This window comes from Syngnathus typhle, linkage group LG2 (genome assembly GCF_033458585.1).
Source record: "Syngnathus typhle isolate RoL2023-S1 ecotype Sweden linkage group LG2, RoL_Styp_1.0, whole genome shotgun sequence".
NCBI classification, from domain to species: domain Eukaryota; kingdom Metazoa; phylum Chordata; class Actinopteri; order Syngnathiformes; family Syngnathidae; genus Syngnathus; species Syngnathus typhle.
The window spans coordinates 1,143,840-1,160,614 of record NC_083739.1 but is presented as its reverse complement, the minus strand read 5'-3'; the positions used below and the strand labels follow the sequence as shown (position 1 = coordinate 1,160,614).

The 16,775-nt window shown below is 44.1% G+C and overlaps 2 protein-coding genes across 4 annotated transcripts; both read left to right on the top strand.

Moving 5' to 3' along the window:
• The first annotated feature begins 882 nt into the window (after positions 1-882).
• On the top strand, positions 883-4,682 carry ddost (dolichyl-diphosphooligosaccharide--protein glycosyltransferase subunit (non-catalytic)). The gene is made up of 11 exons (XM_061297077.1): positions 883-1,163; positions 2,387-2,497; positions 2,556-2,642; positions 2,718-2,821; positions 2,901-2,995; positions 3,175-3,268; positions 3,333-3,481; positions 3,564-3,711; positions 3,782-3,902; positions 3,982-4,083; positions 4,181-4,682. The coding sequence occupies exons 1-11, from the start codon at positions 938-940 to the stop codon at positions 4,183-4,185; spliced, it is 1,242 nt and encodes a 413-aa protein (XP_061153061.1). The 5' UTR covers positions 883-937; the 3' UTR covers positions 4,186-4,682.
• A 284-nt stretch (positions 4,683-4,966) lies between these two features.
• On the top strand, positions 4,967-16,427 carry plekhm2 (pleckstrin homology domain containing, family M (with RUN domain) member 2). Of its 3 annotated transcripts, XM_061297058.1 has the most exons (22): positions 4,967-5,124; positions 5,264-5,461; positions 7,149-7,255; positions 7,339-7,448; positions 7,516-7,615; positions 8,219-8,306; positions 8,377-8,551; positions 8,749-8,808; positions 9,611-9,878; positions 9,958-10,632; positions 10,703-10,772; positions 10,905-10,995; positions 11,094-11,158; positions 11,294-11,382; positions 11,460-11,592; positions 11,742-11,914; positions 12,122-12,187; positions 12,273-12,432; positions 12,944-13,123; positions 13,212-13,328; positions 13,411-13,576; positions 13,682-16,427. In XM_061297058.1, exons 2-21 carry the CDS (start codon positions 5,402-5,404, stop codon positions 13,546-13,548), a joined length of 2,925 nt encoding a protein of 974 aa, XP_061153042.1. In that variant the 5' UTR covers positions 4,967-5,124; positions 5,264-5,401; the 3' UTR covers positions 13,549-13,576; positions 13,682-16,427. The 3 variants fall into 3 exon arrangements, with proteins under 3 accessions (XP_061153042.1, XP_061153033.1, XP_061153050.1); XM_061297049.1 differs by having other exon boundaries at positions 13,411-16,427; XM_061297066.1 differs by lacking the exon at positions 8,749-8,808 and having other exon boundaries at positions 13,411-16,427.
• Positions 16,428-16,775: the final 348 nt, after the last annotated feature.

Here is a 16,775-nt window from a genome sequence, read left to right as displayed (position 1 = left end):
AAATGTACACCCCAAAAATCCTGAATTGTGGCGTACCTTCGGCAAATGCCTAATTTGTTTGTAAACTGAACCAATTTAATGCCATTTAAAACAAAACTTAAAATTGCGAGACATGCTTTGCGGCGCCACAACGACGTATTCCAGATAAGGTATGACAGGGCGGAAGTGGACTACAACTTGCTTTTATCCCATTGGTGGAAGAAAAACTACAGATGACGCGTTCCTTTCTCTGAGTGGCTGCTTCTTTGGGTCATAGGAAAGTGCCGCACGAACTAGTGATGTGCATTACAGTTCTTTTAAGTGAACTGAATCTTTGGAATAGGTTCTCTCAAAAGATTCGTTCAAACGAATCGTCCCCTCAAAGGTGACAGGTGTCAAGCTGTCGTCCTTGGGGCCGCGTTCCAACATGTTTTCCAAGTGACCCTCGTTAAGCACACCTGCGTGAAAAGTTTTTGGTCACTTTCACGTTCTGCAGGAGCTAAAACTTTTCACGCAGGTGCACTTAACGAGGGAATCACACGGACACTCCATTAGGTACACCGCCATTTTCAAGTGTACCCAATAACCGGCCACTTTATTAGGGAAATATCATGGTCAAAGGTGACAGGTGTCAAGCTCTCGTCCGTTGGGGCCGCGTTCCAACATGTTTTTCAAGATTCCCTCGTTCGCTCACAGATCCGTTCAGTTGGTGAACGGGAAATGCAATTCACGACTCGTTTCGTGAACGGGAACGTCATTTTCTTCTTCGTTTTGTTTTACGGTGAGGTGCCACCAGCTTCAATGCGCATTACTGACACCTACCGGTTGAAGTCATATGAACTGAAAAAAGAATTCGTTCACTCGTTCACTGAAAGGAGTCGGTCTTTTGAACGACTCGTTCACTCACGAGCCAACACTAGCACTAACGCTGACGTCGACTTTCATCCACAGCAGCATAATGGCCGCGTCGATAGCAGTCAAGCAGACCAACCGGGACGTTTTTAGATTGTCTTCCAAAACAGGGATGATTCAAAGAAGGTCCACCATTTTAGGCAGCATTGTTGCTTTATTGCTTTCGCTAGCCTCCTTGATGCACTGTGCTGAGGCCGACGGCAAGACCCTGGTCCTGCTGGAGAACGTCAACATGAGGGACACACATTCAATGTTTTTCCGCAGTTTGTCAGGTAAGGTGTCATATGCGTCTCCATTTTTATGTCTGTTCTCCCTCCTCGTGTAGAAGAACGAGCTCAATCATTGACGGTTGTAGCGCTGTGTTGAGCATGCTCAAAGGATGGCTAATATTAGCCTAGCTGCCTTAACGTTTGCATGATCCACCAATTAAAATCGGCTCACTGTGGCGGCTCTATGCAATATTAGTACACAACGATCAGGAATAATCCTTATTTTGTAACACGTAGCTGCTATTTTGGTTTTTTTTATTCAGAATACTTTATAGTACAATCAGCCCTATGAAATGGTTGTCTATCTCTGGCGCACCCTAATGACGTCACCATTATCGCATAATTTTAAACGTGCCGGATCAATGACAGCTGGTGGAACCTTTTTAGGAACTAGCCTCCATTCCATTCCGGTCCAGTCTTTCGTACTGGTTCTGGTTGTGGTAGTGCAGGAGGCAGAGCAGACGAGCAGTGGTGTTACCCATTCCACACTCAGCCCTCCCTCAATTTGGCTTTGTGCTGGAAGAGATCCCTGCCACATCACAAGCCGCCAAAGGTGAAAATAATAATAATTTAAAAAAAAAATATTATGGAAAAACATGAATACTTATTATTCACATGAGCGTGTATGCTAATGTGGCTAACAGGTGTGGGAACGCTTTGCAGAGGAAAGAAGAAAACATGCACAAAAGTTAACTCCTTAACTGACCAATCAATAAATAAAATAAACATAATAAAGACACTAACCTCGTAAGAGTCCAAGTTAGAAGCAACAAAACAACCGCAGAAGAAATGGTTTTGTTTGAAAATGACAACAACAACAAAAAAAGTCACAGTATGAACGTGTATGCTAATGTGGCTAACAGGTGTGGGAACGCTTTGCAGAGAAAAGAAGGAAAACATTTATTTAGTGAGTTTCATGTTGCAATATAGATCAGTAACCTGCGCCATCCAGATTAAAAATGAAAAACCACTAACTCATTGACAGTGATTCCTTACCAGTATTTGGGAACAAATCAGTTGTTGTGACATTATTAGTTGAGACATCAGAGTGCCCAAGCCTGTTTGATATGTGTAATCTGTCATAATGAAGCCCTTATGTAACAATATAGTTTTTAAAAGAAAACTAAATCGACTTTTACAGTGTTATATATGACCGTGTAGTTTTATATTGAATATTTTCTGGAATTTTCCGTTATGTTGACGTTTCCCCCATATTGTCTTTTCAGATCGCGGCTTTGACCTAACGTTCAAGACTGCCGATGACCCGTCGCTTTCTCTGATCAAATATGGCCAGTTCCTGTACGACCATCTCATCATCTTTTCACCATCTGTCGAAGGTATGTTACTTGTGTCACATTTTTGTCCTGTATGTTCTGAATTGTTCTCTTCCTCCAGATTTCGGCGGCAATATCAATGTGGAGACCATTACGTCATTCATTGACGGCGGCGGAAATGTCTTGGTCGCTGCCAGTTCCGATATTGGTCAGTTGACTTCTACCTGCTCTTTCCGAGGCTAAATATGATTTGGAATGTTCAAATGTTCCGCCTGTTAATCAGGTGACCCGCTGAGGGAGCTGGGGAGCGAATGCGGCGTCGAGTTTGACGAGGAGGGGACCGCCGTCATTGACCATCACAATTTCGACAAGTCTGATCCTGGAGAGGTAATAGAATTGTACCCGTGCCACGTCGCTCCGTTGTTATTCCCAAAGTCATCTGGGTTTTTTTTTTTCCCACCTGTAGCACACATTGATTGTTGCCGACCCAGAGAATCTGCTGAAAGCTCCGACCATTGTCGGTAAAGGCACCAATAAACCAGTGCTGTTTAAGGGTGTTGGGTAAGTAAGACGACATTGAAAGGGGCCATTCCTTTTTGAAGATGAAGACATTTTGAATGTCCTCTAACATGACATTTATGGCCATCATTTATTCGTGTTGTTGTCTTGAATGAGAACATTTTTTTCTCCGCCATGTCGTGACGAATGTGAATCACACGCCGCCTCGATCCCTCTTCCAGCATGGTGGCCGACCCCGACAACCCTCTTGTCCTGGACATCCTCACCGGCTCGTCAACTGCCTACTCCTTTTTCCCCGACAGACCCATTTCCCAGGTAACGACGCGACACGCGTTCTGCAGTTGTGTGTCTGGCAACTAATTTCCGCTCTTTGCCGTAGTACCCCCACGCCGTGGGCAAAAACACCCTGCTGATTGCCGGCCTGCAAGCCAGAAACAACGCCAGAGTGGTTTTCAGCGGCTCGCTGGATTTCTTCAGCGACGCTTTTTTCACCTCCAACGTGCAGAAAGCCACGGCTGGATCTCAGCTGTCAGTCCCCGTTTTCTGGATCAATGTCATAGCAGCGTGTGTGGGGTTTTTTCTCGAAGTGGATATGTGCTGTTCCTCACAGATACGAGCTGACGGGCAACATGGAATTGGCCGAGGCTCTCTCCCGCTGGGTGTTTAAAGAGGCCGGCGTCCTCAGGGTGGGTGAAGTCCGGCATCATCCCGTGGGAGAGGACTCGCCCCCCGCAGCGTACACCGTCACCGACCTCGTGGTGAGTTTTGACAGAATGACGCCCGTGAAGGTTTGAACGGCCGGAAATTGAAAATGCGTGCCGCACGCAGGAGTACAGCATCGTCATCGAGATGCTTTCCGAGGGCCAGTGGGTTCCTTTCGACGGTGACGATATTCAACTGGAGTTTGTGAGAATCGACCCCTTCGTCAGGACTTACCTGAAGAAAGAAGGTATGGAGTTGCGAGCTATCGCCGATTTGATCTTTCGAAGGGTGACTAAGCCCAATGAGGTGTTTTGATTCATTCAAAGATGGCGGATACAGCGTCCAGTTCAAGTTGCCCGACGTGTACGGAGTTTTCCAATTCAAGGTGGACTACAACCGACTGGGATACACACACCTTTACTCGTCCACTCAGGCTAGTCCCCCCCCCCTTATAATCTGCTTCTTGATACTTTTTATGAGGAAATAACCTGACAATAAATGATCATCTGGGCTTTTTTCCGTCACCGTAGGTGTCGGTGCGCCCCCTGCAACACACCCAGTACGAACGCTTCATCCCTACGGCGTTCCCCTACTACGCCAGCGTCTTTTCGATGATGTCGGGACTCTTCATCTTCAGCTTTGTCTTCCTGCACATGAAGGAGAAGGAAAAGGCCGACTAATCCGTTGGAAAGAGGAGTGTGAAATGACACGAGAACTTTAAAAGCAACTCGAATTTGTTGGGGTACAATGGTACTCAAGCGGCTTGTGGATGTTTTAATGCGGGTGTTTGGGCTTTCTTTTACACTTTGAGGCCTGTGAAAAATCTGGATTCTGTTTGTTACTTTATACTTTGGTGTGAAAAAAAATTTGGAATAACGACGACGCGATGCGACAACAGGATATTAAAGTGACCCTTGTTTCACAATGTGGTAGCCACAATGCACTGAACAAAAAAAACTGCAAATGGTAATTTGTCCAAAGCCTTGTTTTTTTTTAAAAACAATAAAATACTGACATTCCACACTGACCAAGATTGTTTTTGCAACATATTACACGTACGCAAATGTCGAATGTTAAAATAGATTTTATACAACTTGTGTTAGTCTCAGCAGCAGTTTGCAACAGAGATAGTAATTGACCGGAAGAGTCACAAAGAAGCAACAAGTTGGTCCAAATCTCTGTTGACGCAAAAAAAAAAAAGCAATATTTTTTATTTTGATATTGTGAGAGTAAAACTGCTTGGGGAAAACATTTGGTTATGCGTAAAATATTTTGTGGGCGGCCCTTTTTTTTTTTTTTGCTGTGACTTTCAGTGACGTATGACGTATTAACCGATAGCCATGCTGGGCAGAAAGTTAGCACAAGTTAGCCGCCCCTACCTAAACTCTATATAACTTGGACAACAGTACTAGTAAAGTAACTCCTTGAGCACTAAGCAATGCTAAGACGTCGCGTTTGCTGACATTATAGTAAGAGACTGTTTCTAGTTATCCGTGATTTCTTTTTACTACCTTCAATGTGTTTTAGCTAACTATCGTAGGACGGTATCAGTACTATTAAGCTTTTCGGATTTTATAAAACCGACAATATTTAATGTGTTTATTGAAGGTTTTGTGAATGCCCCGACAACGCTGTTGCTGGCTACGGCGCTGTTAGCTTTAGCAAAACTAGCATCGCAGGGGCCAGCCGGAGTCAGCTGACAGGCTTCCGTCTGCCGCCGCCGCCGTTGTCAACAAGGGACGCGCGATGGATCAACTCAAAGTCAAGGACCGCATTCTGGAAAACATCTCCCTGTCCGTTAAGAAGGTGAGAGCCGTATTTGGTATTTTCGAACGCGCTAAGGTTCGAGCAGCTATTGGACAACACCTTGCGCCCTCTCCGAATCATTTAGCTAATGTTTCCCCTTGCTTCCTTATTTCCTGTCCTTTCAAATTCAACATTAGCGAGACATCATGTTCGAGTAAACGACGACTGCATCGCGACACTGCGGCCCACGGGAAATGTTGCCCCGGTTCGGGAATGTGAGCACATTGCAGGGGCTAAGTGGTAAACATTCAATAATTGATATCTCAGATCAGTCAACTGTGACAGCCGCGTCATTAAAGCTCAGATGACCAAAAGCGTTATTTAATAACAAAGACACCTTTTTTCTTTATTTTGAATCTTTTTTTATTGTTATTTACATCATTTATATTCAACATATGATTTACTTTGGTGTAATTTGAGGTAAAAAATAAATAAAACAATGCCAGTGAATTAAACCTTTAAATTAAGAAAACTAAATAAAATAATTTTCATCTAATAAACAGTTGTGCTATGTTCTACTTTGTTTGGAAACCTTTGTGGTATGGGGCTGAACAAGACAGGACACATACCACTTAGTTATACCGTTTTTTTCCGTGTATAATGCGCCCCCCATGTATAATACGCACCCTAAAAATGGCATGTTGATGCTGGAAAAAAGCCTGTACCCATGTATAATACGCACCCAGATTTTGACTCCTACTTAAGTCCGTGAACGTAAAATTATTTCAGAAAAAAGATCATCTTTGGGAACAACCGGATGTTCTGCCGGTCAGTATCACTGCGCATGCGCTAGCATACTCAATAGCGAAGAAATGTTTCGGATTTGTGTAGGGCACATTGTGACAGCAAACGAGCAGGTGATCTAGCAAGCGTCTGATACGAGAGCATTGTGTTCGTATGGAGTGTGTTTGAAGTGAACAGCAGAGAAGAAAGCACATCTGTAATGGCGGCCTCTGTATGATATCCAGATTTAAAAAAAAAAAAAATTGAATCTTTTTTTTTTTTACCCATGTATAATGCGCACCCCAGATTTTAGGACAATAAATTAGCTAAATTTTGCGCATTATACATGGAAAAAACGGTAGGTGGTATATGTCGACATATTTATATTGTCTGCCTTGCAATGATATTTGCCAACTATTTATTTTGATCCACTTAATAAGTGTAACACAGCATTAAAAGTGTACCGTGACATCTGCAATAGTTTGTTGAATTTATGAAAATATTTAGGCCAATGGATTCTGCCGTAACATTGCTATTGCTTGAGGAAGTTTGAATCTGCTCACAATGTAGTCACTGGGAAAGCCCCTAATGTTGTAATCAATCAATCGACCCTTTGCCCTATTGCCAGCATAATGCAACATATAGTCATTGTGAAAGTGAAGATAATTTGACTGTTTACTTGTGACTTGTAAAGAAGGCGGCTGAATGAAACAAAGCCTCTGTGTTGGCGATGTAGGACACACTTGGCCTCATTCGACCATATTTATTCATGTCTTTCACATTAGGGATTAGTTGGCAAGCATAACAAATTCAGGACTGATTAGGCAACCAAATCCTCCATTTCAAATACTCATTTGTGCCACAGTTCGTTCCACCAATGTGCTTATCCTAAGTTGCAATAAAACCAACGTCTCCACCATTTCCTGTATTTTCAATCCAACGTGGTCATGTGGTGTTCCTCTAGCTGCAGAGTTACTTTGCAGCATGCGAAGATGAGACTCCAGCCATCCGCAACCACGACCGGGTTCTTCAGCGGCTCTGCGAGCACCTTGACCACGCGCTACTCTACGGGTAAGAAACTTGGCGTCTTTCTACAACAATGTCATAAAAGGATCAGCTTTAAGCATGACCCCCCAACGCCCCACCCACCGCAGGCTGCAGGATATCTCTTCAGGCTACTGGGTTCTTGTCCTTCACTTCACAAGGGGAGAGGCTGTTCGACAGATCGACGATCTCCAGCACATCGCCACTAACCTGGGTCGAAGTGAGTCTTGCGTGCATCCCCGCTTGCACTCGCGCTTCAAGAATCCTTACGGTGACTGTGCTGCTAGGTCGGGCGTGGTTATACCTGGCGTTGAGCGAGAGCTCTTTAGAAAGCTACCTACGCCTCTTCCAAGAGAACCAAGCACTACTACAGAAGTACTACTTCAAGTAAGTGCCATCCAAGGGCCATACTTTTTTTTTTATTCTATTTTGAATAAAGAGGGACTATCATGCACTTCCGCTGTCCCCACATGTCAGTTGGTCACTTGAGGTGTGTTCACTGACCTCTCGCAAAGTAGGACATCTCAAATTTACATAGAAAGAATTAACATTAAAAAAAAAAACTCAGTTTCCTAAAACATTTCATCAGATTTAAAAATTTCTTAGTGCTCTGTATTCAGGTTAAAGGTTAAAGCTGCCAATATGTCATTTTTGTCACATTGCTGAAAACAAAACAAAAAAAAACAACGTATGAATACAGTTTTACCATTCCCACAAACTTTAAACTTTTTAAAATTTAAAACTTATTAAAACACACTTTTTTGAAACTCATTGTATATGTATTTTAATACAAAACAAATGTCAATCATTAAATGAATTAAAATTAAAAATCATTAAAAAAACTAAATGTTTCATATTTGTCCACCAGAGGGCGCTCCTTTCTACATTCAAAGAATGCACTCAAATAATAGACTTGACAGCAAAAAATTGAAGAAGTTGCAGCGCTTTCAAATGGGCTGGAAGTTGAATCCTATTTCTTTGTCACTGTAGGAACGCGCTGGTCTGCAGTCATGACCACCTGACGCTCTTCCTCACGCTGGTGGCCGGATTGGAGTTCATTCGTTTCGATCTGGAACTGGTCGGCATCTCTTTAACGCTCTTCTTCCCACATGATGTGTATCTAACCTTCCCCCGTGCCATGTTTTCAGGATGTGCCCTATTTGGACGTGGCCGCCTACATGCCCGAGTACTACAAACCGCACAACCTGTTGGATTTCGAAGAGAGGCTGCCCAGCTCGGACAGTTTGTCCCTTCACTCCTTCACCTCCTTGACCTCCACCAACCTGGAATGGGATGACAGTGCCATCGCGCCCTCAAGTGAAGGTGAGCTGAACAACATTAACTTTTGACATTTAGCCTTACGACGACGGGGCGCATCACAATGAAGAATTCCATCGTTCTAGCTCCGACTTTTCTTCTTACACTTTTTCGTCCGCATGCCATAATTCAATTTTGATTTTGTATAAACCTCTCGAATGTTTCATGTTATCCATCCTTTTTTTTTGTTGTTTCTTCTATAGATTATGATTTTGGTGACATCTTCCCCGTGTTGCAGGCAATGCCAAGTGCAGACTGGGAAGGTGGGACATTGGTTAATCCTTTTCTCCGTCCTATTCCACCGCACCACTCTTTTGCTTAACCCATGTCGCATGCACAGCTGTGCCATGATAGCAGGCGAAATGGAAAGCCAGTATTCTGTGGGGGGGCATCCTAATCCTTCTTTTCCTTTAGCACGGTGAGACCAACGCGGCTCTTGTCACCATCTTTTGTACGCTTCTTCTCCATGTGTGATACGTGACACTGGCCTAGAATGTCATCAGCAAATGTCCATTTTCTTTACCGCTTCTCCTCATTAATAAGGTCGAGCCTGCGTCAGCAAACTTTGGAGCACAAATAGACAAGTTACAACCATTCGCACCTTTGAATAATGGAGTTGGATTTAGAGTAGTGTGCCAAAACTGCTGTATTTTTAATCATCAGCTCAATTTGACTGATTTTAATGACAATTATTACGCGAGTAATGTGAGATTTCTCCTTTTTTGTAAAGAAATGCTTAAACTAGGCCTGTGGCACGTCTTCCTGTCTGCTACTACTACTTCATGGCTTCCTCTAAATGTTTTGGACCCTGCTGATGAACACCAAGAATGCCGCAAGCCCAAACTCCTGTGTTGTGTGAAGTGGGATGTAGAAATACACAACGTCCACACTGGTCAATTTGAATCCGAGATCAATTTATGTAATATCGTATCATCTAACGGCTCCATTTCTGATGAGACACCGATTTTTCAAACTCTATTGTGTATTTCTACAAGTCCAAAAGCAAACAACGTAAGACGGTTCTCGTCCTAACTCGGTGCCTTCGGTGTCACTTTCCCACAAAAGAAGGTGACCTGACCGACCAGGCCAGCTGCCCGAGGTCCAACGGTTCTGATCCCCTGACTGTCATCAGCGACTCGCTGCTCTTACCCGCCCGCGACGGCAAGATGAAAGCGGGTGCTCGTCTGTCGCCGCCCAGTCCCACGTCCAGATTCAACCCTTTCAATCACGAGTCGGACGCCAACACCTCGGCCGACGTCACGCCGGTTCACGTGGCCGCCTCTCACGTGGCTTGCGCTGGAGACCACGCCGATAACGAGCTGGAAGTCATTCGGTAAAGTCGATTGCTGACTTTATTTCCGACTTTTCTGCGGCAGCGGGAACATTTTGATCTTACTCCTCTCCACATCCAGGATGGCAAGACGGAGGAAATCCAGCAAAAAACGACGTGGGAAGAGTTTCACAGATTCCATCAGCAGCGTCCATAACTCCATATCGTCCGAGCACGTAGAAATGGACAGCAGCTTGCTGAACGGGGACGATTCCGATTCTTTGAACTGCACTGTAATCCACCTCGACAGGACCGGGACAGAGGTGGCGGATAAATGCGCCGAGGACGGCGTGGACCATCTTCTAAGGCTTCCCGAGATGACAGATACCTCCATGGATAGCGTTGGCCAACCCCTCCGGGATGTCATGGACAGACTTAACGAGGAGGTCTGGGACCCGCCCGAGGCAGGTTCCGAGCCTCCTGCTCAGCAGCCCTTTCGAGAGGACTCCCGGGCGGACCCTCCAGACCCAGACTCAAGCCCAGACCTCCTGCAGGCCGCTCAAAACGTACTCTGCCTTACCACCGACGATCCAGACTCTGCTCCCGCAAGTGGTGGGCACCATGACCCTACAGAGCATCGCCAGTCGCAAATATTTTCAGGTGGCCATGAAGATCAAGGAGAGACAAAAGCACCAGCAGGACGGGAAGCCGACGTGAAGAACGAGGAGGAGGAACATGACGCAGACGGCTGTGAAACGACCGCTGCGCAAGAGGAGAAGCTCAGTCCCTCCGAGAGTTCCCACCCTGCAGAATTTAAGTAAGGACACCGCCAGCTGGTCTTTCTAATGACGTCACGTGTGTTTCATGGCCACTTTTTTGTCTTTTAGGGTGGACAACAACCACTTACTACTCCTCATGATCCACGTGTTCAGAGAGAATGAGGAGCAACTCTTCAGGGTGATCACCTTTATTACTTTGTACTTGGCTCTCAAGGCACCACTGGAACTTTTTCCTCATTCATAAGCAGCTGCTGATGTTTTGTCTTCATGATACAGTCCGCTGTGACAGCATTCAACCTTTTCTTTTTAGATGCTGAGGATGAGTACAGGCCATATGGAAGGAGACCTGCAGCCTCTTTATCTGCTACTGACCGACTGTTACATCTACCTGCTGAGGAAAGGTCAGTCAGTCAGTCCGCAAGGAAATGTTGCGTGACCTCTGAGTGCTGGTTTTGCCGCTGTGTCTTGAAGATGTGATCAAACTTCTGACCCCGCACAGGTGCAGCAGAGAAGCCTTACACGGTGGAAGATGCGGTTTCGTACAATGAGCTTGACTATCTCTCAGTAAGATTTTTTTTTTCTCCCTATCCGTCTGCAGTAGATAGAAGAAGTCTACACACCCTGGTTGCCAGCTTTTTGTGATTGAAAATAATAAACGAGACCAATATAAATCATTTCAAAACTTCTTCATGACTTCAGGTGGGCCTCGACCAACAAACAGTGAGCATCGTTTGCACGAACAGAAGACGGAAGTTCCTGCTCGACACGGCCGACGCCACGTTGACCCTGTGAGTGCGTCGACGTGTCTCTGAGTTTCTGTACCGCGTCAGCCGTCCGCAGCAATCTCCTTGTCTCTCGCCTCCAGATGGTTCTTGTCCGTTCTGAAGACGGCTATGGTGAAGGGTTGCCGCGAGCCCCCGTATCCTTCCATCCTGACTGACGCCACTATGGAAAAACTTGCCCTCACTAAGTTTGTCGCCCAGGAATCTCACTGCGAGGTGAAGACGCTCTTGATGGCCTTTTATTTAAAAATGGAGAATCTGATACTGTTAAGCTGAACACCAATCTATCACTGTTAAATACATTTGAGAGCCATCAAATGACCTGCCCAAGGGAATCACTCAAACCCACTTCTGTTTACCTCCAGGTTTCCGAAGTCTCTATCCATCTGTATTCACTGGTCCACTGGGAGGATCCCATGGATGCGACCTTGCCCAACTTGAAGTCCCCTACTAGCGCTAAGGAAGGGCTGATGCAGTACCGGTCCGGTTCCACGTACTTGGGCAAGGAAGTGTGGAAAAGTTGCTACCTCGTCCTCAAGTTCGTATACAAATTGAGTGTTATTGAGCGTTGTTTTGCTTCGAGCTCAGTTGGGTGTATGCAGTTTCACTTTGTTGAATTTCGATGAAGAGTGTTCCAAGCATAAGCATTTTTACCTGAAAATAATAGTTTTTGTCTTTTAAACCAATTGCAGTATTATTCTGGTCGTGGTGTTTTCCGCAATCTAATCACTTGTTCTTCTTCTAGCAAAGGAATTCTGTACCTCTATGCTGAAAGGACTGATGTGACGCCTGTGCTCTCAGTCACTATGGGGTAACTTTTCTTTTCTTTGATTTCTTTCTTTCTTTTTATTCCGATGCCAGCTGATGGTCCCGCGTTCCCTCCCTTCTTATGTCAGGGGTGAATTTTGCGGAGGGTGCCGTCGTTCAAACAGCACCGAGCGTCCGCATGCCTTTCAAGTCATCCTGACGGAGCGCCCCCCGCTGGAGCTCAGTGCCAACAACGAACAGGACATGGCTGAGTGGATGCAGCTGCTCTGCCAGTCTGTTTCCATAGGAGTAAGGATGGACTTTTTTATTATTATTTTTTTACGACTCAACCAAACGTTTGATTACCGTATTTTCCGCACTATAAGGCGCACCTAAAAACCTCCAATTTTCTCAAAAGCCGACAGTGCGCCTTATAATCCGGTGCGCCTTATATATGGACCAATATTGAGCCACTACAGCAGGCGTGTCCAAAGTCTGGCCCTAGGGCCAAATGTATATATCTTCCATATGGACAAAGTTTTAAAATGGGCCATTCATTGAAGGTGCGCCTTATAATCCGGTGCGCCTTATATATGGACAAAGTTTTAAAATGGGCCATTCACTGAAGGTGTAATCCGGTGCGCCTTATAGTGCGGGAAATACGGTACCTTTATGGCACCTTTCTGAAAACTGCAGTAGATAAAAAAAAACTGTTACTGCCGCCATGCTGTTTCAAAGTGGCTAAAAAAAACAACAACACACGAATGAGTGTATATGCTGGGGTGCCAGAAAGATTTATTGGCGAGTTGCGCTCCTCCAGGTCATCCCCCAAGGCACGGCCCCCGCCCCGTGTATCCCGTGTTGTCTGGTTGTGACGGACAGCAAGCTGCTGACCTGCCATCAGGACTGCCAGACAAGCTTCTTCCGCTCGCTGGGCAGCGCCGACATCTGCGACGTGGAGGCCATCAGTCTGGAGGCCGACGTGGAGTACTGTGTCATCGTGAGTGAACATCCCTGAAGGTGTTTCACATGCCTTGAAGATGTCTTCTGCAATAGCTTTCATTCACCTTTGCTGTTTTACTGGGCAGGAGTTTGCTACGGATCGGGATCGCTTCCTTCCACCTTGGGTCTTGTATTTTAGCAGCTGTGAGGAAAGAGACAGACTGTTGGAGGTATTGGACACGGTCTGGAGAAACATATTCCAGGTGGGTCAGGGAGGATGTCTTTCATCTATTCCTTCTCGTCGGGATTCTTGTCCGTTTACCAACGTGCCGATACCGTCCGCAGGTGGCGCTCCCCCACCGAGAGGTGCGCGAGCCGTCGTTGCAGAAGCGCTGCAGCGAAGGCCTGGCTTTAATGAAGAGCGCCTGGCAGCGGGCAGACAGTTTGGCACGAGGCCGGGCGCAGCGCGAGCCTTGGTGCTGACACACGTATATGCATACGATTGCCAGCGGTAGGTCAGCACACTCGTGTACGGGCAAAAAGTCGGAAATGGGCGCTCAAGTCAATCCATTCTGACAACTCCTGCATGTTGAACACCGTCACACATGCTTTGCAGCACAAATAACACACTGCCGACGTGGACCCTCGCATAGGAAGGAAGGAAGGCTGGTCAGACGGCACTCACAAAATGAAATTTCACATTCAACCTTAAGTGGAATCTTTACAGTTGGAAATACATATCTGTGCCCGTTCAGTATTTTCTTGCATTTTGCACAACATGCTTTCCACTGAAAGGAAAAACCAAAATAGGTGTTTGATCCGTAAACGGACTGATACATTGGCTGGTTCAATTCAATCCCAAATGACTTTTACGGCCGTTGTTTTATCATTGACAATCCCGTCAACTATTTGGCCGATTCGTCGGATTTAAGTGAGTATTTCAAACGGGGAGTGCAGAAAAAACACAAATTACCGATGATGATTCAGTTGCTGGTTTGATCTGTAACATTTGTCGGAAAAAAAAAAACAACAAAAATGAAGAAGCAGATATTTTTCACCAGCAGGTCAGTCTGGTCTCATGAACAACAACAAGCAACTCATTTGATAATTGAATAGTAAAGTCCATGTCGGGAATTTGACCGTTCGTCTTGTCAGCAAGTTGTGCAAAAAGTAACGGAACGTCGAACAGGTGGACACGAGGGTTCAAAAGGTCAAATTCAAATCCTCTGTTACGATAAGAGTAGATTGTGTATTTACACAGATACATTTTAATGATTTTAATCTAGTAGTCCAATTCAAAAAGCCGAACTTGAATTCAAAACGGCTTAAAGTACGATTTTGACTGGAGCTCTGGGGAATTGACAATCTCAAGAAATTAATAAAGTGAAAAGTGTTTAATGACTCCATATTCCAATCAAATCAACTACTGACATGAATGAACTTTTCTTAGATATTAAAATCTACTGAGGTGTACATGCGACGACGAAAGCCTTTTTGGCAAGCTTGACGTGAGCAGACGCTTCCTCGCAGACTTGCACTTTGCTTTCCTAACGGTACCAATGAAGCATTTTGTTCAAGTTGCTCTGCTGCTTGTGTCGTAATGCGCCGCTGTACAGTAGCACCAAATCGCCATGATACCATGCACTTTTTTTTTTCTTCTGTCTCTGTAACCCGAAACAACCATTGTGCTTTTATCTTCTAAGTTTGGTTTGTGTCAACAGAAAAGAGTCTTTGCCGTCAATACAGGAGTGGTTTCAAACCCGAGAGAAAACTTTTGACACTATAAATGTGACTAACAACCTGAACGTCATTGTAAAAGTATTTAATTGTTTCGAAAATGGAAGTCAAATGAAACAACTGAGATCATGCGCACCAAAACTGTAGCATCGAAGGTTTACTGCTAACACTGACTGCTATTATTTATTTAATTTAAAGTTGATGATTAGAAATGATGGTTATAAAGTTCAGCCCTGGTTTTATTGAACGCTACTAAATTCACCCACATGCGTTTGTTAAGTTTCAAGTGTGTTTTTGTAAGAAAAAAAAGATTTTGGCCATGATTCCAAAAGGTCATTTTGGGACAAACACAACGGTGGTCGTCACCAAAAGAACGCTATACGTCGGTGTAGCTTTTTTCTTCTCTTCAGCTAAACTTAAGTCTTGTGTCAAGGAGGAGTAGATTATGAAGAGCTACATGTCAAGAAAAGCCCATTGGAACATCTGGGTTTTATTTGAGGTTATTCAGAGGTCTTTTAAATGGTAGCAGTTGTTGGCTGACTCCCACATTGAATAGCCACATTGCCAAAAGGGTGTGCACACTTGTGCAACCACATCATCTCAGTTGTTTGTTTTTACGTCTTCTTAAAACTTTTATTTATGTATTAGAAAGCGATCTAGCTCTCCAGCTAGCTGGCTTGCAACCTATTTAGTAACTAGCTAGCTAGATGGCTATTTCAAATGTGTACAGGTTGTAGTTCACATTGTTTGTGGAAAAGGGTGTGTAGACTTTTCATATGGATTGTTGCTATTTCACTTCCACGTGCCGTCGTATGGAGTGCTTTAATGGTTTCCAAGTGCCACTTGATTGCCTCTGCTGCCCTTTTACAAACCAATCTAATCTCAGGTGAAAAAGGTACTGAGCATCCAAAATTCACCACTTTCATACAACTATTTTTAATCGCTGCTCATTATTTAACTTCCATGTTGTACAATGGAGCTCAGAAGAGTTTTTTTTTTTTGTATGTACACAAAAGGAGCCTTGCATGGTATTGTTGGGAGTGTATAGCGGTCGAGTACCCAAGCGCACTTTAGTTTCCATCATTTTTACACTAAGAGGCCGCCGCAACATTATGAGCACTGCCAGTTTGCAGTCGTGTACAGCTCCTGAGAGTTGTCGCTAACTTTGATAACACAACAGAGTCAAACTCTCCTTCCAATACAATGTGCTTCAAATATTGTTACAGTAATATCTCTCTAACAGTGTTAATCACAAGTGAACTTTATCGATTGTAATGTTGCGGCTGGTTGTTGAAAGAAAGATCTTCTGGGGGATAGAAAAAGTCCTAGAAAGTAAAGTTCAGATGTAGGTCATGTCAACAATACGTCAAACATTGCTGGCCAATGATGGATGATTTTCCTTTCATGCAAGTCAAATGTGTATTCAGTTACGCTGTTTTATTGGGACTGATGAAATAGAAAACGCACATGGCAGGTTTTTTTTGTTTTTATACTCTTAACTGTGCTAATGAGTGGAAAGTAACCCAGTGGCAGATCAGAATAAAGTAAAAAGTTCAAGTTGTGTGTAATGCAAATGATTCTTTTAATGACAGTGTTGTATGGAATAAAAGTATAACATTGAAACAGATGAAGAAGACCCATCCTTTATTGTTTGGCACAAGTCAACTTCGGTTTGATTTAGTGCACATGAACAAGATTGCCCACAATTTGTGTATGTCATGACCGTACAATTTAAGTTGACTTTCTACGTACCATGTAAAACTCTACTTTGGTCGGGCAAAGTGATCTGGGTCGTACCAAAATGTTATTTTTTATGTGTAAATAAAATACCGTTTTTTTCCGTGTATAGTGCGCAAAATTTTACTAATTTATTGTCCTAAAATCTGGGGTGCGCATTATACATGGGTACAAAAAAAAAAAAAAAAAAAACTTTTTTTTTTTAATTTTTTTTTTTTTTTTTTTTTTTAAGTCCC